At 39.0% G+C, this 25,227-nt stretch overlaps 1 protein-coding gene across 5 annotated transcripts in view; it reads left to right on the plus strand.

Moving 5' to 3' along the window:
• DLGAP2 (DLG associated protein 2) overlaps positions 1-25,227 on the plus strand; it is a 482,669-nt gene that overhangs the window by 222,037 nt on the left and 235,405 nt on the right. For all 5 annotated transcript variants that reach the window (XM_030037650.2, XM_030037651.2, XM_030037654.2 and 2 more), the window contains one exon: positions 5,848-5,880. In XM_030037650.2, coding sequence (XP_029893510.1) covers positions 5,848-5,880 — 33 coding nt within the window. The remainder of the gene's footprint in view (positions 1-5,847; positions 5,881-25,227) is intronic.

The raw sequence follows: 25,227 nt of genomic DNA on the forward strand, positions 1-25,227 counted from the left end.
GCAATAGAGAACATATATGTTTATAATTAAAATTTAAAATAATATAGAGAAGGGTGGCAGAAGGGAGGAGCTGCAAAGGGTCTCTGGGAGTATCAGATGAAAAGAGACAGAAAGGTCTGTTACACATGCCTCTAACAGACTGAAAGGTCTGTTACACAAATGAAGTGAGGATACAAAACTGGATGTGTGGTATTATTCAAGGGGCAGTCAGAAGGGCTGACCACATCCATTTTCTGAATGCAGTGCTGAGCTGACAAGTTATCCCCAGCACTGCTTCTCACCTTTTGCATATTATTTCTTGTCATACTGTCACTTCCATGTATCTCAAACTCATCCAGGTTGGACTCCATAATCTGGATAACCCCTTGCTGAGAGCATAGTGAACCTTAACGTATAATTAATTATTAAATACCATCCAGTATTTTCTTTAAACTGATTTAAAATACTACGTGTTGACTTAGTCTTATTACATTCTATAGCTTGCATGGGTATTTTGAATTGTAATTTCTTCATAACACCTATTCTGTATCTTTCATCCAGCCCATATATTGTTTTCTTTATTGTAGCTCTTTATAGTAGATTTTATTGTACTTGCACCAGCCATACAAGAAAAGTATATACAAAGCAAGGAAAGGTGAACATGTTTAGGAGAATAATTTATCTTCACTCTAATTTAAAAATGAACGTTGAACACAGCTTTTTGGAGAAAGAATGTTGGCATTTACATGTCTGGGTTTATTATTTTTAGTTTTACTTATCATTTAGGTCAGACAAGAAAAACTATCAAAATAAAATAAATTTCTTATTATTTGGGGGGAGAAAAGAGCTTGTGTCTTCATGATAAATTTCATTCTTCAAAAGATCTTTCTTATGACCTGTTTTGTCAGCAAGTTCTTGTATCTGGGAAGATTATTTCTGTTGGCTAGACAATTTCAAAATGATAGAGTAAGATTAATAATATAAATACAGTTTTTCCTTGTTCTATTGATTTATTGGGTCCCAAATCTCTGAACACTCGCACATCTTAGTCATTTTACTTTTGAGAGCAATGACAAAGAAGTTACTCACATGTATGAGTGTTTGCAAGAACGAGCTTCTATGTTAAGTGCAGCTGATTAGCAACATATTAAAAAGAAAGAATATCTCCTGTGAAAGTAGCATTATAATACTTTAGATGAATCAGATATGTAGAGGCATAATCCATTACTAGGAATTGCAAGAAGGACAGGCTTAAGAAATATTTTGTCTGAAATGTGGTAATGTCCCTGCTCTTATTCCATCACGAAGCGCAGTAGCTTAAGCACTTTCACTTTAGACGTCATTTCATCCAGCGTGGGCATACAAAAGTTATTTGTCTGCGGCTGAGATTTCACAATTCCCTTAAGCCAATCGATGGGCTGGCCAGTCCTGAAAAGAGCAGTCTTGGTCTACCTGTGTTTGGCCACACATTCCCTCTTGCCTTGTGCCATGCATTAGCACTGTTATAATTGGCAGGAGACTTGGATCAGGGGACTGATCTTACTAAGACTTGATTTTATTAATTTATTTTTTTCTGAAGGAACGTGAATACCAAGTTGCATATGGGTCGACAGACAGTGTTCTCATTGGAAATAGGCAAACTGTGTACTGGGCTCTGCCAGGATGAGTACAATCAGCAAATTAGGGAGGTTATTATTGCCCTCTGGTGCTGGTGATGCTACACCTGGAATACTGTGTTCAGTGGTTGGGGGTCCCTGCTTCCAGAAGCATAGGGAGAAATTGGAGGGAGTCTAGCAGAGGCCCCTCTGGTCACAGTAGCTGAAGGAGCTGGGCTTATTTAGCCTGTTAAGGTGGAGATCCATAGCAGACTACAGCTATTTGAGGAAGAGTCACAGACAGGATGGAGCCAAAGTCTTTTTGGCAATGCTGGCTGCTATAACAATGAAGAATGGCCACAAACTGCAGACTGAGAGATTCAAATAGGACCCTACGAGGGTAATGTAGCACTGGAGCAGGCTGCCCACTGAGGTTGTGGAATCTCCATCCTTGGTGGCTTTCAGGACTTGACTATCAAAGCTCCAGCTGAGTTGAACTTGTTTTGGTGGCAGCCCTGCTCTCAGTGGGAGGCTGAACTAGGTGTCCTCCAGAGGTAGCTTACGAAGAACATTTCTCTTTGCTGTGAATGTTATTGTGAAGATGTACCCTAAGACCTCTTACAACACAAAAAAAGGAACGGGTACTTACAAAAAGCGATGTATTGATTTATCTCATGCTAACATAGGTTTCTAAGGCAGGTTGGGTGGCTGTTTCTTTCCACTAATTGGTAAATCTTTTAAGACTAGTTTAGATTTGGAACATTAATGCTGAGACACCCAACCTTAGGTGAGGTGCATCTCAGCATAAACAATCTCATTTCACCTGATGGATTGGTAACTTTTTACACTGTTGTCACGTCCTTCATTGCTCTCATCTGACCCCAGAACTGAAATTTAAATTAGAAAATTTCCAAATTAGTACAGGTGTTTAGTATTGAACTATCTTCCAGAAAGATCTTTTCTACCAAGACACAGCAACTTCCTCACAGAGAAAAGAAGTTAAAGTAAGTTTCAAGACATAGTTTCTTTACAGGATTTTAAGAATTCTGTATTTCTATATAATGTAAACCTACAAACATTTGAGTGCAATGTGTATGTTTTATATGATTTTTAGTCTTAGAAACTTAGGAAATGCAATCTCTCAACAATAGCCATAGAATGTACGGATCTAAATAGACTTAATTATTCCTCTCTCTTTCTCTCACACACACACATAGAGGCTCTGTGGAAAACAGTGCTCCGTACAACCTCTCTGTCATGTTGTTCACGTGCCTGGTAGAAGTGGCTGTGGTTTTATTTGTCACTCGATCTGTATGTGTCAAGCACAACTAAAAGGGTATCTAGTCCTCCCCCACAGGAGCAAACTACAGCGGGGAAATTCGTAAACAGAGCCTTACTGGTGAATCATTCACATCCACAAAGCCTGCTTCTTACCAGTGTAGAAAGAGAGGTGCAGCTGTCAGTTTGAAATGATTCCCAGCCTCTAGAAGGCATACATTGATGAATTAAAACAAAATCCCCCCATGAACTCTCCCCAGGCATGCTGAGGTAGGGGAAGAAACACCTGGCTTGCCCATAAACATGAGACCTTAAACAAACACCTGACAGAAGTCTGAAAAAGCAGTGGTCTGGCAGGGATAGTGCTGACACCTAGCTAGCTTCTGGACAACTTTCTAGCACCAGTCATAGCCACAAGCCTTATTTTGCAGTTAGACTATCTACCCTGCTGCAGATTTGTAATATTGGGACTAATTTATGTTAGTGAGGAAAAGAGGGAAGCTAATAATTTGTACTGTTGAGTGGGGACCTTTGGAAGATGGTGTTTAGAGCTGCAAAAAATGTCAGGCAGACTCTTTGGATTGTAAAAAAGCAGGGAAGCAGTTGTTAGCAGGACGTAGAGGATCAGCAAAAAGTCAGAAGTTCAGAAACCAAGTCTCAGCTTGTTCTTCCTTATCAATCACAATAATAAACTGCACACAGACAGGCAGCCCCTCTCAGTAAAACCTCAGAAAGTCTTTGAATTAAAAGTGAAAAAGAGATCTGAGCTGCTTCCTCTGCATCATTTCAGATTGTGGCGTGTTTTTCATCCAGCGGTGACAGAAACAGGCCTGTGTTATCCAAGACTAGGCTTTTCATGCTTTTCACTGGGGGGTTTCTCAAGCTTGCCATTGGGGTGTTGTTCTCAGTTTGTCCGATCTGCTGGGGACACTAGTGAGTCCATCAATGGATGGTTCAACTACATGTTTCATGGTGCTGAACTACCTGAAAATTAATTACTCTCTATCATGCAACTTTATGCTGTTTTAAAAGTTGTGATCCACCTATCAACAGCAGAGTTGCCTAGATAAAGATGATTTTTCTCGTTCCTTTCCCCCATGAACGCTGCAGCCTCTGGCAGTAGTCAAAACCCAATTATTAACATGTTTAAAATATATGAAAGATGTAGGTTCAAGTACCATTGCAACAGTGGGTTGCTGTGAGACAGCCTCTTATCTGTATGGAGAAAGTACTTCTAAATAACTGGCAATGTCACAGTGGTGCTATAAAGGTCAATCTACTCAGTGTATGTGTTTCATATTCTATATTTCTGGCTTTTTTTGCCTTCGAGTCAAGATCACAGCTAAGGTCCAATCTCCTATTTGTCATTCAAGGCTGGAGATAATTTCAGCAAGCTTTTGAATTGGATTTGTATATACCAGGGGTGTTAAACTGCTTTTTGTACTGAATTTTATAAAAATGTATACGTGTGTGTGTGCACCTGCATATACATATATTTGCTTCAGCATACTTGTTGCTGTGAGAGATGTAAAGTCGCCATTTAACCCCAACCAGCAACTAAGCACCACGCAGCCACTCACTCACTCCCTTCCACCCAGTGGGATGGGGGAGAGAATTGGGAAAAAACAAGTAAAACTCATGGGTTGAGATAAGAACGGTTTAATAGAACAGAAAGGAAGAAACTAATAATGATAATAATAATAAAATGACAATAATAATAAAAGGATTGGAATATACAAAACAAGTGATGCACAATGCAATTGCTCACCACTCACCAACTGATGCCCAGTTAGTTCCCGAGCAGTGATCCCCCCCAGCCAACTCCCCCCAGTTTATATACTGGACATGACGTCACATGGTATGGAATATCCCTTTGGCCAGTTTGGGTCAGCTGTCCTGGCTGTGTCCCCTCCCAACTTCTTGTGCCCCTCCAGCCTTCTTGCTGGCTGGGCATGAGAAGCTGAAAAATCCTTGACTTTTAGTCTAAACCCTACTTAGCAACAACTGAAAACATCAGTGTGTTATCAACATTCTTCTCATACTGAAGGCAAACCATAACACTATACCAGCTGCTAGAAAGAAAATTAACTCTATCCCAGCCAAAACCAGGACATGTAATTTTTTCAGCTGAGTGTTAAAATGGAGATTTCAGAGATTTGTGATTTAAAATATACTGTGCTGTTTTGTTCTAGTAAGACTTTTTTCAGTATATCAGAATTATCTGCCAACTTGATTACATTCCCTGTGATTTCAATTGATTCTGGTATTTGCATTGTAAACAATAGCTTTGTTCTACAGCTTGATACTAACACCTGAAGCAGCTCAATCTCAAGGGATACTTTAAAATACTTCCTCCATGTGTGTATATATTTGTATATTATGCAAAATAATATTTAAGACAGCCAACTTCCAAATAGTGGTGTGTGAATAAAATGGTAATTGTACATTTAGAGACCGTCTGTTGTGGTGAAGTTTTATTTCCTTCATTTCTATACTTGAATATTTTGCAGAGTATAACTGCACATTTACATTGACTGTTTGACTTACTCCTCTTACCTGGGAGGACTTGGAAGTCTTTATGAGAAACGAATATAATAATTCTGTCACTATTACTGTTTGCTACCTCCAAAAATAAAATATTAGGAAGCTTAAACTTTTTATTTGAGTGACTGTTGTCACTGCAGTATTGTACATCTACAAATACAAAAATGTCATGTGGAAGCAAAAAGTCCTGCTACATGAATGCATTCAGCTGGAGTCTATGAAGGTGATAGTTATATAAATGTAACTGACATTTATATAGTTCTATTTCAACATTCTTCCTGCAAAAACTCTTTTTTTTGAAAGTTATTTTGCAGCTGTTAAAAAATGGGTCCTGAAAATAGAGTTGCATTTTTCATGCTAACTTTGTGTTCTGTAAGTTTGGTTATATTTGGATGTAATTATGACAGATCTTAAAATTAAGAAATTGTAATTTATCTCTTTTTCTTTGCAGAGTCACAGTGTACACTCTGTGGGGAGCCTGAAGGTGAGCGTGTTTTCCTACTAATATTTTTCAAAGCAGCTAGAGGTGAACATTTGACTCAAGTTATACACATGTGCAATAGATCAGAAATGGTATTCGAATTATGAGAACCAATGAAAGACATTCTTCCCTATGTTAGATACCAAAAATGAATTGAATTAAGCTGAGTAAAGCACAGTACATGCTCCAGGCAGGAAATATCTTAAAGGACAAATTTTCCATTAGAGCAAAAATTGAAATATTTACTTCTTATTCTTTTGTGTGTTTGTCAAGCTAATTTGGGGTAAGAAAGAGTGTGAAGAGACATTTAAGGACATCACTTTGAGGGTGGGAAACAAAGAGATTGGACATAAAAGGGAAATCAGAAAATGTTTTTATATTTGATATTACATTTACAAGAGATTGGACATAAAAGGGAAATCAGAAAATGTTTTTATATTTGATATTACATTTACAGAGAACTATGAGAGGCTAACACTTTTTAGCAGGTGAAGTGAATAAATATTGCTTCTGAAATAAAGATAATTAAGCGATAACTGTTATGGAGTGCAAATACATCCCCACATGAAGGTGTCTGTGGTTTGTTTAGTTTGGTTTTTTTCCAAGTGACTAATTAAATGCCAAGGTGAGACCCACAATTTACCTAAGTGAACACTGAAGCTATGAGATTATGATTTTTAAAGTAGGCCGTTATTTAGGAAAATCTCTCTAATATATTTATTTATTAATATTGATGCTGTTATAAAGAAAATGTCAAAAAGCTGACCTTACTTTCAAGTCAACCATCTGGAGTCTTTCTAAGAAACATAGTTTGAAATAGCAAATGTAAATGCTGGAGCAAAGTATGTTAATTAAAAAATAAAATTGTAGGTTCTAGGCTGTTCCCAAAGATATTCAGCTTTATATCTTGAATAGTTTCTGAAAAACAATTTAAACTTCTATTATTTTATACATTTAGGAGGGAAAAGGTATTAAGAAATGAAGCCTGGAAGTGAAAGGCTTTGAGAACTTGCAACTAATAAAATAACTCAGTAAATTAAACATTAATTATCTGCTTCTCCTTTGTTATCTACTGACACACAATTGTTTTAGAGATTTGTTTTGACTTTGCAATCCTTTAATAAACAGTTAATTCTTGATTTGTTCATTTTCTTTGTCCTTTATTTGATAAATTTATAATAGCATAGATACACGTATGAAAAGGAAAAATAAGACAAGTGTTTGTTTGCTTTTATGAGAGATTGCTTTCATGATAAGGTTGTCCAACTTTAAAGTTATGCATTGGATTAGTTCTGTTTTATTCCATGTCGTGCCTGCTTTATAACAATAATTCTCCTTTCTTTTCATTACTGCTCTTTGATACCTGTTCAGCTTTGCAAATTTTAATAAATGTACATGGACTTTGTAAAAAGGAAATTCCAAAAAAGTTCAGTAATAAAAATGTTTGACATTTCTATGACTAAAAACCCACAATCAAAAGATAATTATATGTATTGCTGTAGGAACAGTCCTCAAGAACATAATGTTCAGTTTTTAGCTGAGTAGAAATGAACTTTCCCGGGAGTGAATGTCTCCTGGATCACCATACTCTCCCCTCAAACACACTATTACTGGAATGCTAATTATTAATTCTCTGCTCAATTTTAAAAATATTGACATTAATGTCAGCTTAGATTAGAGACAAGTTTTAGAGTCTTAAGATTTTTCCTTGCCAAATTGGCACAATTTCTGATCTAACACTGAACATTTACAGAAGTTTTATATGTGATTTTGTGATGAAGACGTAGTTTCTCAATAGATATGACTTAAGCTTTTAGAAGGCCATTCTAAAAGAAACTTCACAGCTTTTGTCGTGTAAATCAAACCCAACAACCTAAACCTCAAAAAAAAAAAAAAAAAAAAATCATTTTCCTTTGGAACATTCTATACATTTTGCTATGGTTTCATAGTAAACTAATTGAATTACATAGAAAACTAGGGAAGAACTAAAAAATCAGCTTTTTACAATGTGTTAATTGGAATTTCTGACTTTCCTCTGTAGCCTTCTTCAGAAATTTAAGATACACTGTGGCTTGTAGTTTGCGTTTTTGGTATCTGAACCAAATTCAAAGAATATCAGTTAATGGTAGATACCATTTTCCTCCAGGTTCCTTTTTTCCTCCTTTTCAGAAAAAAAACCCCAACAAAGTTTGCTAAGCACATTAATGTACTTTAGTATATTAAGATGAATTTGCAAAACTGTGGGACAGATATGCCATGGTGTAGGCCTCCTATATCAATTTCCAAAGTGATAAGCAGATACTCGTTCATGAAATAGTAGATTTGGAGAAATCTCCCTGACCTGGGAGAGAGGAAGACGAGGCTTCATGTCTTACCACTTCTGAGTTCCTCTGAAGCTGTTTATGCCTTTTATTGAAAAACCTATAGACAGCTAGGGGTGAGTTTCTGAACAACAACATCTACCTTCTATAAGAAAGGAGGCAGAATGGAAGCGTATTTGTCGTCGTTTAACCACAACCAGCAACTAAGCACCATGCAGCTGCTCACTCACTCCCTTCCACCCAGTGGGATGGGGGAGAGAATTGGGAAAAAACAAGTAAAACTCATGGGTTGAGATAAGAACGGTTTAATAGAACAGAAAGGAAGAAACTAATAATGATAATAATAACAATAATAAAATGACAATAATAATAAAAGGATTGGAATATACAAAACAAGTGATGCACAATGCAATTGCTCACCACTCGCCAACTGATGCCCAGTTAGTTCCCGAGCAGTGATCCCCCCCAGCCAACTCCCCCCAGTTTATATACTGGACATGACATCACATGGTATGGAATATCCCTTTGGCCAGTTTGGATCAGCTGCCCTGGCTGTGTCCCCTCCAGCTTTCTTGCTGGCTGGGCATGAGAAGCTGAAAAATCCTTGACTTTTAGTCTAAACCCTACTTAGCAACAACTGAAAACATCAGTGTGTTATCAACATTCTTCTCATACTGAAGGCAAACCATAACACTATACCAGCTGCTAGAAAGAAAATTAACTCTATCCCAGCCAAAACCAGGACAGTATTGCAAGCCAGAAATTCTGACTGTCAAATTGGTCAACTGCAGTCCTCACTGTTCTTGTGATGGTTCATCCTTTCTTTAACCATCGCTTCCCTTTCAAAACTAGCAGTTTGGTCCTGGATTACCAGTATATCCAAGTGTAATAGGAAACGACTGTGTAAAACAGAGCTCTTCACTGGGGGCACTTTGCAAAGTTTTTACCAGTTAGTGCTGCACTTCAGGAAGCAAGTGGATTTATCTGCATACATGTTGTTGCATAGGTGTGGGACTATGCGGGTGCATGTTTTATAGAGTGAAAAAGTATCAGTTATGGGAGGGAGATATAAATTATCAGATTTCACATTTCAGTGTTTCGCCTGTGGAATTTGTGGATCCGTAGATAAATGTGTGTCATGTGTCCTCCTTTGCAGCCCATCTAAAGAGAACAAGTTGGACAATACTGAGGTCTCTGAGAATCAGTCTTTTGGATAAGCTGCAAAGGCTTATGTATTCTGTTTCAAAAATTATGGGTTTGCACTGTGTTATTGACAAGCACATCAGCTGCCATTCCTGTCAGTGTGAGATGTTTGAAGACTAGGAGACCTATTTTATACTGGGAGGAAACTAAAGTTGCAGAAGGCAGATCTAGTGGTCTAATAAATCCCATTAGCGTAGCTACTTTGAGCTGCCCCATCTTCTGGAAATGCGAGAGCAGCAATGACATGTTTTCAGACCGATGACAGCAGTCGCCTTTGCAGAAGTGAGCTGCAGTTGACAAATTATGTTGTCATGGTAAACACTGTTGGGTTGTTTTTCTTTTTTTTTCTTTTTCTTTTTTTTTTTCTCCTCCTCAGATTTTAAGTGAGGATGGCATGTTACAGACGTGTGTCTATCTCAGTTTTTGTGACAGCCAACGTACTCTGTTAGAAAGACTGATGTAGTCCTGAGAAGTTTCAGGAACAGTTATCACTGTTAATCCTCAGGCAGATGTTTCTGTTCTTTCTAACTCCTGGTTTTTATTCACAGAAGTTTTTGAAAGGATTATATTAACAAATATTATTTTCTATTTTATCAAAGCAGCAAACAAGTAAGTTTGGTGGCAGCTAAGATTTCAGTAGACCACTCTGTCTTCTCAAAGCCTATGCAAATGGAAGCTTTTCTTCCAGGCTTTTTTAATATCCTTCACAACTCCAGTAGTGATTTACTGTTTCTGTTCATGGCTTTTGCCTCTGTATTTTATGATTATTCTGTTTCTTTCCTTGTTAAAGATAAATGGGCAGTCCTGTACAATACCAGCACTTTTCAGCTTTTGTAAAAATAGACACCTCTACACGTTGTTTGACAGCACAAGCTTTATCTGAACACATGATCTGGAAAATGTGGTGTTAAAAAGGAATACCACTGAATGGGGATGTTTCCAGTGAAGTTTGAGAATAATTAATACAAGATCTGGCTCTGTCCAACTTCTCAGTCTATCACCTGTTTCAACAGAAGAAAATAATGATAAAGATACAACTTCAGGTAGTCCTTTAGCTGCTAGAAGCTATAGATTACTGGATCCAGGTAAAGCATCATTGTACGTTCTGCTAGTGGTGGTTATGGGGGACAGAACACTGGGAACACCGGCCTTTGATCTGACCCTCTGAGGATGGTCTTAAGGGCTTGTTGGGTTCTTATCAGTTTGAGATAAACAGTGGCTATGCATAGAATTTTGTTTGGATATTGATGGGAGAGAAAAACCCAGGTTAACTTTGCTGTAGGTGTTAAGCATTCTCTCCTGTTACTGTGATGCTGATAGCAATTTCCAATTTATTTGGAAGTATTCCGTGATGAAAATAAGCTTCTCTGTGTAGAAGCTCCTGAGGCGTTATGAGAGTGGTAGAAATCGCTGAGCAATTATGCAAAGACTGTGGAGTAGGTGGTAGGCAGTCCTACCTATTGTTCACTCTGTTATCTGGTACCTCTTGATCTTGCAGTCTACATACAGACTGTAGTATTCATATCTCATTCTACCAGAGGTATTATGTGGCAAATGTCCTTTCAATACCACAGCATTTATTAATCAAGTCTGGCTCACCATGCATTGTAAAAGATACTGATATACACAAAGGCTATGAGTAACAATACTTCTCTACTTTGCTGGGACCTATATTAACTTGAACGTCATAGAAAGCAGACTCAAGTTTCATTATGAACAGTTCAGTGAATAACTCTAGTTAGGATGATGGTTAAAAAACCCAAGCAAAATATGAATATTTGTAAGGAATGAGTTGGAGAGTATAATGCGGTACATTAAAACACTACTTGTACATACTAGAACTACTCTAGCCTGAAATACTGAGTTGAATCTTTGCTTACCACCAGAAAGGAATATAACGAAGAGTTTAGGAATCTAGAGATATATAGTAAACTTACCAAGATACATAAGGAGCAATCCCACATGAATGAATACTGAGGTGGTTTGCTCCATGTAATTTATAGAAAGTACCAATCAAAAAAAAATCAAAAAAAATCTACTGCACTTTCCTAATACTGTAGTAAATGATGCATCCCATTTTCCATGGGATCATGGAAACCATGCATTCCAGTTTCATAATATATCAGGACCAAGTAAACACCCAAAAGTAGAACAAGTATAACTGAGAAAAGCAAATACAGTTGTGGAACTTTCTGCCACAATGTGACTTCTGAGATTGAACTGAAATTCAATTAGCACTGCATATTTCAGTGAACAATAGGAATGTTGGGACAAATTTGGGATAGAGGGAAGTCCAGTTGTTATCAACATATATTCTTATACAAACAAAAAAAACGTGTCTTTTAATACATAAAGGAAATACATACCTTAGGGATAGGTTATTATAACTTCTTCATCTTTGTTTTTTATTAACTTTTTAGTTACTGTAGTCAGAAACTAAATACCCTACTGGGCAAACCTTTGGCCTTGTGGAAATCCTCATATTCCTTTTGTGAAGGCCTTGTGAGTCAACCTCCAAAGAATGAACAGGAGATATACCTCCTTTGCTATCTCATCTAGGTAACCGGATCTTTTTAGGTATATTCATGCAGTGGGGAAACTGTAGATCCAAAAAATACATGTTGGGGTGCATTAGAACTTACTGGAGTTATCTCAACTTGCGTGGAAGTTTCCAACCAAAGCATACAAGGGCACTCAGGAAGATGGCATACAGAAATGTCTTGCTCTGACATAGAATCATAGAATCATTTAGGTTGGAAAAGACTCTTAAGATCTTTGAGTCCAACCATTAAACTAACAGTACCAAGTCCACTACTAATGAGACTGTCTTTGCACACACCACAGAACCAGGCCAATACTGTGCTGCATGTCTTGCACACAGTGTATAAAATGTATGAAAAGCCAGTGGTATCAGTGCAGAGAGATTATGATATTCTTCATATTTTTATCCGTTGTGCCCAGTGGCAGCCAGAACCAGGGTCTTACAGATTGTCCCAGTTTAGAGGGTGAGCAAAATGAAGTTAGGGATTGTTTAATGATCTTTTGTATGCTTGGAAAGAATGATGAAGTCCTGGGTGAAAGAAAGTTCAAAGAGCAGGAGAAATTTTCTTTGCCCCCAAGTAACCATCTTCTCACACCTAGTACTGTAGACCAAAAAAATGTTTTCGTAGACCTCTCCTGAGGTCACAAAATTTACTTGTACTGGCAAAGTCTGCCACGCGCTTTCTGTACTTTCGCTACTTTTCTCCTGTATGCACTTTCCTTCAACAGTTTTTCTTAAGAATTTGTCCAGGTAGTTCAGATTCTTCCTCAGCATCTCAGATCTCTTTTGGCCTGTAGTATGCACCTTACAGTTTGAATTAAGTTCGCCCATTATTTTTTGCAAGTAACTGGCACAAGAAGTGATTGGCGGTTGTTAGACTTGCTGGGTTCAAGCTTGTGATGGCAACCTTAGAACAGTGACTTTCTGTTAATTAGTGAGATACGTGTTCCATGTAAAAGGAGAGTTTAGAGGGGACCTATTTCTTAATGTATCTCAAAGTGAACATTGTGGGGTTTTTTTCCTAAACTTGTTCTTTGGTTAAGTTAAACACTTAATAGTTCAAACAGCCAATGCATAGATACTGCATGACTCCAAGTGTCAGAAGATTGGGAATCTTCTGACATTTATATATTATCTCACAAGAAATCCAAGTGTCAGAAGATTAAGATTGTTTTTTACTGTTGATTTACATTTTCAAGCTAAGATGCCAACATAATTTTGTCTTTCTCTGAGAAGAAATGAGCTTGTGCAAAATTTTTAGCAGTTACAAGAGTGCTAGAGTATGTCAGTCATTTACCCACACAGAAGTTTGTCAATTAAAAATAGAAGGGTTTTTAATATGATTAAAATTTGAGGATGGATTTAATTGATTTTTTTATTTCTTTTTTTTTTTAGTAAAAGAAGTTTTGAATGTTTTGAAATAAAAACAAATGGTACTGTTGAATTGTTTGTATTTGCTCACAAGCTGCATAAAATATTCAGTAGAATTTGGGAAATACAAGAGAGAGATATAAATAATTGACAGTAACAGCAAAAACCTTTTACTTTCCTTGAGGGAAAAAAATGGCTTTTTCAGGTATGTCTAATATTAGAGCCGTGGATTTATTTCAGGTACTACCAGCTTTGGTGCTCTGGTTAATACTAGTGTGTTAGGGGTTGTGGGGGAAATAAATCTGGTTTTTTGTTTTGGGTTGGGTTTGGGTTTTTTTTTGATAAAAGAAAGAATCCATACAGTACGTAGTTCAGAAAAATACCTTAAACTTGGCAATATGACTTAATATTGGTGATGTTCCATCTGGGTAGTTCTGGCTTTGAATATAAATATTTCCCTTGTTATCTAGTGGAAAACTATTACAGACATATTAATAACTGCAGAGAATTTTTCTAATCATCATTTTGCTAATCTTAACATTTAGTAATCCACACTGAAAACTGGCAGTTTTGCCACTGTTAGCAATGACTTTCAAGAGTCCCATAGTCTTAACTTTTTTTTATATTTATGCTGTATTTACTAGACCAACAGTTACAGGAACAAAAATTGAAGTTGTCTAAGGAAGCAAAGCACATTTCACAACACATAATCCTGATATTTTTAAGCAAACAATAACACATAATAATCTACTTTGCCCAATTTTAATATTGCTTTTTTTCCTGGTAATTATAAACATTTCACAGTTGTTTGTTCAAATTAGAAAGTTTCTTCTGTATACATACCACTGAAACAAACATTATTGTTCCTACTATAAACATAATAATAATTCATAATTATTGCCTGAAGTGATTGACATAATGCTGACTTTATTCAGTCATGTATGAAAAATTTTGTGTAAATACAGGGTCAAGGTCTTTGATCCTTCTGCTTTGATCCATTTCTATGCCAGCACCTTGATTTTCAGGAATAGTCGCATTTGCATGCCTCTGTGAACTTCCTTGCTAACATTTAAACAATAGGTTCTGGTAAAATCACTGGTATTATGAAACTTCCTCCTGTTCCGAGTATTGCTAATATACCTTTCTTTTTTTTTCTTTTTTTTTTTTTTTTTAACACTTTAGCTACTATTCTCAAAGTGAAGTGATTTGATTTTTCAAATGGATGGAAAGTTTTTGATGGAAACTTTTTCAAGTTTTATAGAAATGTATTGTTGTCATTCTCCATTGTGTAGTCTGTAAATAGTGAACCTTTTTTTACTCTTAGATCAAAAGGAAATATGCAAGTTAGTTACACTAGATATTTTTAAAAATAAAATAACCTGCAATATTTGGAGATTGTACAAACCTAAATATTTTTAAATCTCTTTCTCACTGAGCTAATATGTCAGGTTTTACTCATTAATTTCTTTGGGATAACAAGTTATAGTATATTCACAATGTGCATTGTTCTTGAACTGTGCTGGGTTTTATATAAAGTGAACAGATGAGATGCGTATCATGATTTTTAGCAAAGAGTTACAGTATGTTTTTATTCAAACAATATTGAACAACAAGTTGCTACTGTGTTTTCATGTTGCCTGCATTTGGGCAGACAGCAAAAGTTGTCTCAGTATGCCTGCTAAAGATTTAGTTGCAGAGAAAGCTCTCAGTGTCTAGTTATACTTGAAATATTTAAAGATTGAATTTTGAACTCTTCTAAACTCTATAGTTTAGATTTGTATAGTTTGCAAGGTTATATATGGCATTAGTAAAATGAATACTTTTGTCTATAACAAGGAATAAATTTGCCCATTTTGTTTAGTTGTATTGAAATTAGGAATGGGATATTTAAAGGACTAGGACCTATGTAAGCTAAGTGTGAGATATAGTGAACTAATTTTGGTACATTGCTTTTACAGAGCATCTTGTGGTAATTTAAGGTAAAAGCATTAAAATAAAAAAAAAAATTCTCAGGTGTATTTTAAGAAAACATATTATTTTCTTAAGAAAGTGTTTTCCAGGCCTTCACCTGTCATTTATATTTGGAATAAATTAAATTCATTGTTCAGCTGTTTCTGTTTCTCATATGTACAGGAAACAGCTGTACTTAAAACTACATTGTTGTCCTTGGGTTTTCATGTACTGATTCACTCTCCTGGGCTGTGCAAACTGAAAAAAAAAAAAAAAAAAGCTGATTTAATTTGGACAAATAGGATGTAATCCCAAATGCAGAAGGTATTATTTATACATTCATTTTACATTGTTGTGATGAAAAAAACAAACAAAACCAAACACAAGGACCATCTCATCTTTCCTGCTCCAATATGAAAAAATAAATGAAAAGCTGATTTGATTGCGGGGGGTGTGGAGAGGGGGGAGTTGGCCTCAAAGGTTATAGTCAGCACACACGTAAGGCTGCATGCAGCACTGGTAATGTGAATATTTCCTCTGCCAACAGTGAATGAAGTTACACATGTTATTTAGTCCTAGAGAGGTCAGGACTTCAGTATTTGCTGGAGTAGGGACCAATGTAAGGTCGGTGCAGGCTAGAAGATGCTGATATTTTAAATTGACCTTTGAATACAAGTATGTGTGTATATATACACACTTCTTTTTCCCATTTTTCTTATTTTGCTGTTTAACATGTTTTTATATTACATGAAATGCCCTGGTTTGAGTAGTCGTTCATGTATGTCAGATTTGTTTACTGTATGTTAATTTCTGCAGTAGCATGTTTCTCTTAAAGATGTTATTTTAGAAGTATGTATCAAAAATGAGAACATTTATTTTATAGTGTGAACTGTCTGTGCTTTCCCTTAGCTTCTAATTTTCATGCTCTGCAAAGCTTAGGGTTTGTGTATTCATTTAACTGTAATACTCCTTTGTACATATACATAGCAGATCTCTAAGTTGAACAGTAATGTCTCCTGAATATTGCCTGCAGCTTCTAGCTTACTTTGCATTTTAGAAAGATACTTTTGTGCCTTCGTAGGATAAGAAACATGATGGATTTCTACAAAAACATACAGATTATTCTTTTTAAAAGGCGGCACATTTCAACATTCATTCCTTATAAGTTACTAAGGATTTGACTGAATAAAGTTGAAATGGCAGACCTTATGGGTCAGTTTTGAGTTCTGCAGTGTATAGCTTGGGGTGGACAGTTTGCAAACTTGATTTGGCTTTCACCATATGACTCCCTGGATCTGTCCCTTAGTCCCAGGCTCAGGGCATGCTCAGATGATTAGTCTGGCCTCTCCAGACAACTGGTTTATAAGGAAAGCTTGGCATGCTTTAGCTTGCAGCTCAAAATCTAATAGGAGCCTGGTGCTGTAGGGGACTTGTCAATATCTTTGCCTTCTTCTAGGAAAACATGAAGCTAATTTTAGATGTAAAGTTGAACACCAGTGAGATACTGTACTGTAGAGTATCATGGGATTTTCTATATGCAAGATTAAGTTACTGTTTCTCGATCAGTGTTTAATTCTTCTGGGTAAGGGGAAAGTCTTTAAAAAATCAGTGGTTGTAAAGTTTGAGAAACACAGCTGTAACAAAGCAAAGAAAAACTTCCTTTCCTATCACCACACACCATGACCTTCAAGACCGAATATTTCCAATCCATCTTTTGAAAGCCATGCACAAATAAATTATATGATTATTATTGCACACATGTACGCATTTCATTCTGACTGATCAGATTGTGAATGATTTTTACTTTGATTCTGGATCATCAATCTGAAAAGGTTAAGAAACACTATACTAGGAAAAGGAACCCTTTTCTGAAGCCAAAAACTGGATTAATTTAAAGGACATTTCCACACAGAAGGAAGGCTGACTTCTAGAGTGTACATTTGCATAAATCTTAGATAATTTCTGGCAACATTCACCTCAATGATGTATGAAGATCATGAGCTCTTACCTTGTGCAGAGCTACAACAGATATTAGTGGAAATATTATGTAGAAAAAGAACAAGGACTTTCACAGCAAAGAACTTCAAGCAGAATGATTTAGACTCCTGTACCTGCTGATTATTTTCCATGAGCTTTCATCACAATTTTAGTCACTGGAATCATCACACACCTTATAAAATATTAAAGCCAACATTTGTCTGTAATAATATGTGACAAAGAAATAGCTTTGAATAGGTGGTTGGAAATATTTTTTGTATCTGCTGACTGACTGTCCATGAAAATGAATAATATGATGGCAGCAACTCTGTTAATGGCAATTAGCTTGTTCAGCTGAATGTTAAGCAAGCTCTTCAGTGCTTATTTCTGAAAAGTATTTCTCAAAAATCTTGACATGGTATTGTTCCAGTTACTTGGAAAACTTGATTTCCAGGTACATCAAGAGGCAGCATGTCCTCCACAGTGCAGTTCCTACCCCAGTCCTGGTTTTACAGGTTTTAACCCCATACAATACAACTGAAACTTGAGTCAGTGGGTTCTTTTTCCAGAGCTTATTTCATAGAATCATAGAATGGTTTGGGTTGGAAGGGACCTTAAAGATCATCTAGTTCCAACCCCCCTGCCATGGGCAGGGACACCTTCCACTAGACCAGGTTGCTCCAAGCCCCATCCAACCTGGCCTGAACACTTCCAGGGATGGGGCAGCCACAGCCTCTCTGGGCAACCTGTTCAGTGACTCACCAGTCTCACAGGGAAGAACTTCTTCCTTACATCTAATCTAAATCTACCCTCTTTCAGGTTAAAACTGTTACCCCTTGTTCTGTCACTACATGCCCTTGTGAAAAATCCCTCTCCAGCTTTCCTGTAGGCCCTCTTCAGGTACTGGAAGGCTGCTATAAGGTCTCCACGGAGCCTGCTCTTCTCCAGGCTGAACAACCCCAACTCTCTCAGCCTGTCTTCAAAGGAGAGGTGCTCCAGCCCTCTAATTACTCCAGCAGGTCCATGTCCTTCTTATGTTGGGGGCCCCAGAGCTAATTGCCGTACTGCAGGTAGGGTCTCACGAGAGTGGAGTAGAGGGGCAGAATCACCTCCCTCAACCTGCTCGTCACGCTCCTTTTGATGCAGCCCAGGATACGGTTGGCTTTCTGGGCTGCAAGTGCTCATTGCTGGGTCATGGTGAGCTTCTCATCAACCAACAACCCCAAGTCCTTCTCCTCAGGGCTGCTCTCAATCCACTCATTGCCCAGCCTGTATTTGTGCTTGCGATTGCCCTGACCCATGTGCAGGACCTTGCACTTGGCCTTGTTGAACTTCATGAGGTTTGCACGGGCCCACCTCTCAAGCCTGTCCAGGTCCCTCTGGATGGCATCCCTTCCCTCCAGTGTGTCGACCGCACCACACAGCTTGGTGTCGCTGGCAAACTTGCTGAGGGTGCACTCAATCCCACTGTCCGTGTCACCAACAAAGATGTTAAACAGCGCCGGTCCCAGTACTGACCCCTGAGGAACACCACTTGTCATTGGTCTCCACTTGGACATCGAGCCGTTGACTTCAACTCTTTGAGTGTGACCATCCTGACCATCCAGCCAATTCCTAGTCCACCGAGTGGTCCATCCGTCAAATCCATGTCTCTCCAATTTAGAGGCAAGGATGTCGTGCGGGACAGTGTTAAATACTTTGCACAAATCCAGGTAGATGACATCAGTTGCTCTTCCCTTACCCGCCAATGCTGTAACCGCTTCATAGAAGGCCACCAAATTTGTCAGGCAAATTTCTCAGTGGTACAAATCAACTACCCTGTACATCTCAGCATGCTTAGTAAAAGGAATATAGTAAACCGTTATGTTAATGCCACACAAAGGCCATGGTTCAGTCTTTGTTTAACTTAACCCTTGAAAAGATAATGGGACAAATGTATTCTGTCAGATATAGGGCTTTGGACACAGTGCAATGAATTACTTGGAAGAAAAAGAGATTATTTTTTTTACTTTTAAGAATGGACTGATTTTTTAATTAGAAACTTTAAATGTTGAACTCAGTTTCACTTATGTCCATTACCAGCCTTTTTTATGAGATGGACTCATTATTAAAACATGGAAATAATTTCTCTTTCAGTGTATGTGGAGACAGTAACCTCTTGGGCTTTTTCTTTTGTATTGAATTTTCATTATGCCATTACATTTTTTGTTTGTCAAGTGTATCATGACAGTGTCCTTTCTAAGAACTGAATGTCTGTGTTTGCAAATCAGACTCCATTCTGAAAAGAAACTTCTTACAGTGCTTCTCAGCTAACATGAAATAGTTATAGTGTTGAGATAATTCCATCTCAACAGCCTTTGTGCTTTAACAAGAGAATCCAAAACTAGCAATGGAACCACATTCCTGATGTAGATTATTGTAAGTTATGGATTTCATGAACTGAAATAAGACTCTAAGTTAATGTCATGAATAGCACCATGGAGATTTTAGTTCCCTTGCTGATGAAGAACATGTGGATGTTTTCTTTTTGCATTTGTTTTCCTTTGTATTTACTGTATATAAACTATTTAAAAAATAATTTTGTGCTAGACATAGTGATGTTCGCTTTTCTGGCAGTGGTGAAACATTTAGTGTTTAACCACTTCAATATTTGCCTTGTATCACAGAAAGAGCACAGAGGAGCTAAGCCAAAATATTCTACTTTTTTTGTCTATGCTAGCATGCTAGACACTTTAAGATCAAGAAAAGTCCATGCAGTTCAAATTCTGGCCTTTTCTTCTGTTAGCTAAATCTAATTCTTGATACCATAAGGTTTATGTGTGTGTTATGTTTTCTGCTAGCCAGATGCTGAGACTTTAAACCCAGCTTGGGAGAGGGTTTCTTGGAATTATTTATTTCATGTTATAAAAATTCTCATAGAAAAGAACATGTTATGACTGTCTTTGCCATAAGAAATTCTTTAGAGGCATCAATATGTAATTTAGGAATTCTGCTTGATACCAGAGGTTCTTTGCCTGTAATAGTTGGGTCTGAGTGCACTCTCTTTTAAGTATAGGTCTTGTTTATACTCTGTATTACTGAATATCCTCATATTGATCTAAAACCTAAAAAAGGTAACAGAAGAAATTCTTGCTTTAGACACAAGACTAACAATGGAGGGCTGCTAAACAACAACCATAGATTTAATTGTAGCACCTACAGATGAAGAGATATTGCCAAGGGCAAACTCGGTTTTCAAGTCTGAATTCCAGATGTTTGGTAAATAAGCAACAGATTCACTGACTGATGGAGGAATTGAGGTAGCAAAGGGGTCAAATTCCACTTAACAAAGGAGAAGCCAGAGTTGTGGAATAGAAGTCAGGTTTTAGATGGTGGGACTTGCACGAGAGCAGAACTGTGAAAACATAAAGAACTTCTGAACTGCCACCAAAAGACAGTGCATAGCAGCAAGGAATGAAAGAAGGGAGATGTCTATCTGTGTTTTATGACACAGTGTAAGCTGTTTTTCTTGTGCTGGATCATGTCTTATGTCACATTAAGCTAGATGTGATTTATATGCATGTGGTGGGTTGACCCTGGCTGGATGCCAGGTGCCCACCAAAGCCATTCTATCACTCCCCCCTCCTCAGCTGGACAGGAGAGAGAAAATATAACAAAGGGCTCGTGGGTTGAGATAAGGACAGGAGAGATCACTCACCAGTTACCATCACGGGCAAAACAGACTCAGCTTGGGGAAAATTAACTCAATTTTTTACAAATCAACCAGAGTAGGGTAATGAGAAATAAACCCAAATCTCAGAACACCTTCCCTCCATCCCTCCCTTCTTCCCGGGCACAACTTCACTCCCAGATTCTCTGCCTACCCCCCGCAGTGGCGCAGGGGGACAGGGAATGGGGTTTACGGTCAGTTCATCACACATTATTTTCTGCTGCTTCATCATCCTCAGGGGGAGGACTCATCACATTCTTCCCCTGCTCCAGCGTGGGGTCCCTCCCATGGGAGACAGTCCTCCACGAACTTCTCCAACGTGAGTCCTTCCCACGGGCTGCAGTTCTTCATGAACTGCTCCAGCATGAGTCCCTTCCACGGCGTGCAGTCCTTCAGGAGCACACTGCTCCAGTGCGGGCTTCCCACAGGGTCACAAGTCCTGCCAGAAAACCTGCTCCATGGGCTCCTCTCTCCACAGATCCGCAGGTCCTGCCAGGAGCCTGCTCCAGCACGGGCTTCCCTCAGGGTCACAGCCTCCTTCGGGCAACCCCCTGCTCCGGCGTGGGGTCCTCCCCAGGCTGCAGGTGGAGATCTGCTCCCCCGTGGACCTCCCTGGGCTGCAGGGGGACAGCCTGCCTCACCATGGTCTTCCCCACGGGCTGCAGGGGAATCTCTGCTCCGGCGCCTGGAGCACCTCCTCCCCTCCTTCTGCACTGACCTGGGGGTCTGCAGGGTTGGTTCTCTCACATGTTCTCACTCTCTCTGGCTGCTGTTTCCTGGCTGTCTCGCAACTTTATTCTTCCTTCTTAAATCTGTTCTCCCAGAGGCGCTACCACTATCACTGATGGGCTCGGCCTTGGCCGGCGGTGGGTCCATCTTGGGGCCGGCTGGCATTGGCTCTGTTGGGCACAGGGGAAGCTTCCAGCAGCTTCTCACAGAAGCCACCCCTGTAACCTCCCCTGCTACCAAAACCTTGCCACACAAAGCAAATACAATGCAGAATCTTTATAAATCTTATTTGCCAGTTAGCGTTCAATGTCTTTAACCTTGAAAAGGTGAACTCAGATTACCCATAACCTGAGGAGAGACAAAAACATTCGTGATCGCCCAAAACAACATAGCTGAGTTTCAAGTTCTCATTCTGTGTGGTGATAATAGAGAGACCATGGAAGGAGATTAAACACACCCATTTCTCTCACTGGGGAAACTAAATACAGCAGCGGCATCTAGCAGAAAAGATCAGCTGTGGATGTGATAGAAGACGTAACAGAACAGAGACCAAGTCCAACTTCATCATTGAAATTCTTGCTCTATTCCATTGATGAAGTTTTTTCCAGCCTCATAGCCTCCAAAGCGTGGTGGGTTTAACACCTACAGTGAATTTGCTCCCATTTTAGCATTTTAATATATCTGTGGAAAATGGTTGTACTCTGCTAAACCACATAGTAACTTTCTGCCATAATTACTTCACAGTAGCAAGCTCAAGATTTGATGTATCTGAATGACTAGGCATCCCAAACTGAAATGGGATTTGTTTGAAATGGAAAGGTTAAGGAAATTTTGCACTAAATTTCTTTTAGAAGACAGGTGAGGTTAAAAACTTTGTACCTGTGTCGTGGTTTAAGCCCAGCCGGTAACAAAGCACCACAAAGCCGCTCGCTCACTCCCCTGCCCTGGCCCTGGTGGGATGAGGAGGAGAAAATATAGAGAAAAGCTCGTGGGTCGAGACAAGGACAGGGAGGGATCACTCCCCACTTATGGTCATGGGCAAAAGACAGGCTCAACTGGGGGAAGAAACAAAATCAATTGAATTTACTATAAATCAAATCAAAACAAGGATACTGAGAAGTAAACCCAGATCTCAAAACCCCTTCCCCCACCCCTCCCTCCTTCCCGGCTCAACCCCACTCCCGGTTTTCTCTCCCTCCTCCCCCCGGCGGCGCAGGGGGACGGGGAATGGGGGTTGGGGTCAGTTCCTCACACCTTGTCTCTGCCGCTCCTTCCTCCTCAGGGGGAGGACTCCTCACTCGTCCCCGGCTCCACCGTGGGGTCCCTCGCACAGGAGACAGCTCTCCACAAACTTCTCCAATGTGCGTCCTTCCCATGGGTTGCAGTTCTTCACGAACTTCTCCGGCATGAGTCCTTTCTACGGGCTGCAGTCCTTCAGTCACAGCCTGCTCCAGCGCGGGCTTTCCCCTGGAGTCCCGGCCATCCTGGGGGGCATCCACCCCCTGCTCCGGCGTGGGCTCCTCTCTCCCCGGGCTGCAGGTGGGCATCTGCTCCCCCGCTCCCCTCCGTGGGCTGGGGGGGGGACAGCCTGCTGCCTGGTCTCCCCACGGGCTGCGGGGGCATCCCCTCCTCCCCGCTCCTCCTCCCCTCCTTCCTCACTCCCCTCGTATCCGCACAGGGGTTCCTCTCCCATCCCGATCCCCCCACTCACCGCAGGTTCCCCTTCTCAAGGCTGTTCTCCCAGAGGCGCTGCCGCCGTCACTGACGGGCTCGGCCTGGGCCAGCGGCCGGTCCGACGTGGAGCCGGGGAAGCTTCTGGCAGCTTCTCACAGGAGCCGGCCCTGCGGCCCCCTCCCCCCCTGCTACCAAACCCTGCCACACAAACCCAAAACAACCTGCATCTGTGCTCTATTCCTAACATCATCTTTTAGAAAGATCAGCCGCTGAATATGCAGACATATAAATACTTATGCAAGATTTTGCTTACTTTATAGTAAGTTTTAACTAGACATTGACAAATCGATCATTCTAACTCACAGGGGAAAGAAATAGGCAATTTGTTACTGTCTCCAAGAATGATGGAGATAACAGGCAGAAGAGTTGGAGCAGGATCCAAAGTAGAACATTGACAGAAGCAGAAACAAAATACAGCCCTAGCTGGCTGCATAGTTGGCTACTATCCCTGCTGGCTGATTGCAAGGTCTTACAATCAAAATACACTTACAACTTGGGTCTAAATAACTAGCATTCTATAGCAAACCTAAGTTATCCTCAGAACTAAAAATGAGATTATACATTAATGTGTGATGAATTATATTTTCAGTTGAAACTTCAGAAACAACAAACTCTAGAGACACAAATTCGGTACTTAAAATTAAAAAGAGATAGTAATGTTCCATGTTGTATTTTGGGACACTGCTACAGATCCCTTATTAAATAATGTATCATATTAAATAATGTTATTGTAGCTAAAAAAAGGAAAATATTACAGCTACTCTATATGGATTTCAGTATATCTTTTTTGTCAGAGGGTATTTTCTCCAGAAAAACCTTCTGCCAGAGGATTAAGTGGTTCCAACTGAGAATTAAAAAAAACCCAATGAAACAACATTTGGATGACTTTTAAGGTTTAAAAGCTGTGGTAGTAAACAGTACAATTAAACACTGCAATTTATTTCTGAAAGATATATAGGAATCCCAAATAAGGACATTTTTGTGGGTTTATAGCCTGGCTTATTAACAAGGGTTCTTTCAGATATTTTTTTTTTAAATGTAGTAAAAGATCAGTGTTTGAGAATCAGCTGTGATCACATCACACAGTGCTATGCCATTCAATAGGCAGCAATGTGACCACAGTAATGGAAGGTTCTGAGGCAGAACCTAACACGTATAGGTAGTTTTAAAAAGCTAATGCGTACACTCTGGTCAGGATCTTTATGTTTATTTTGTAGTGATTGGTTGGTTACAAAATTCTAAATTCCAAATAACATCTAGTATGTTTTGGTTGAGTTCACAAAGACCTGCTTAATAAGCTGTATGATCTAAAACCAGATCAAATGTACAGTGAAGCCGAAAGAAATTTATGAAGTGAAAGTGACACTATTTAGCAGAAGAAACACTTCAATGTAATTTGAAGAAATGAAAGATAATTCTTTTCACACTAAAATGTGGGAACACAGCAGGGCAATTCCAAGAAGTGCCAGGATCTTCCTCTCTTACTGGCTTAGAAAGAGATAAATTCATTGTAAATAGTCACAGCTTTGATGTTCTCTTCAACTCACCAATTCCTTATAGAACATTTTTCACTCTGTGGTAAACATCTCTCCTGTCTCACCCTGAATTTAGAGCCCTAAATCCCCACACCATTCCTCTTTCTGTTTCCTTGCAGCATAATGTATCATACTCTATCTACTGTTAATATATGCACAGTGGAGGATTTTGTTTCTTGTTTGAACAGGTAATACCTTGATTAATAAATGCTGCATAATTTATTGAAGAAGTAATTGCTCATACAGTGATAAGTTAAGCTTCCTAGCAGTACTGAACTT

The sequence above is a fragment of the Aquila chrysaetos genome, chromosome 15 (assembly GCF_900496995.4).
Source record: "Aquila chrysaetos chrysaetos chromosome 15, bAquChr1.4, whole genome shotgun sequence".
Taxonomy (NCBI): domain Eukaryota; kingdom Metazoa; phylum Chordata; class Aves; order Accipitriformes; family Accipitridae; genus Aquila; species Aquila chrysaetos.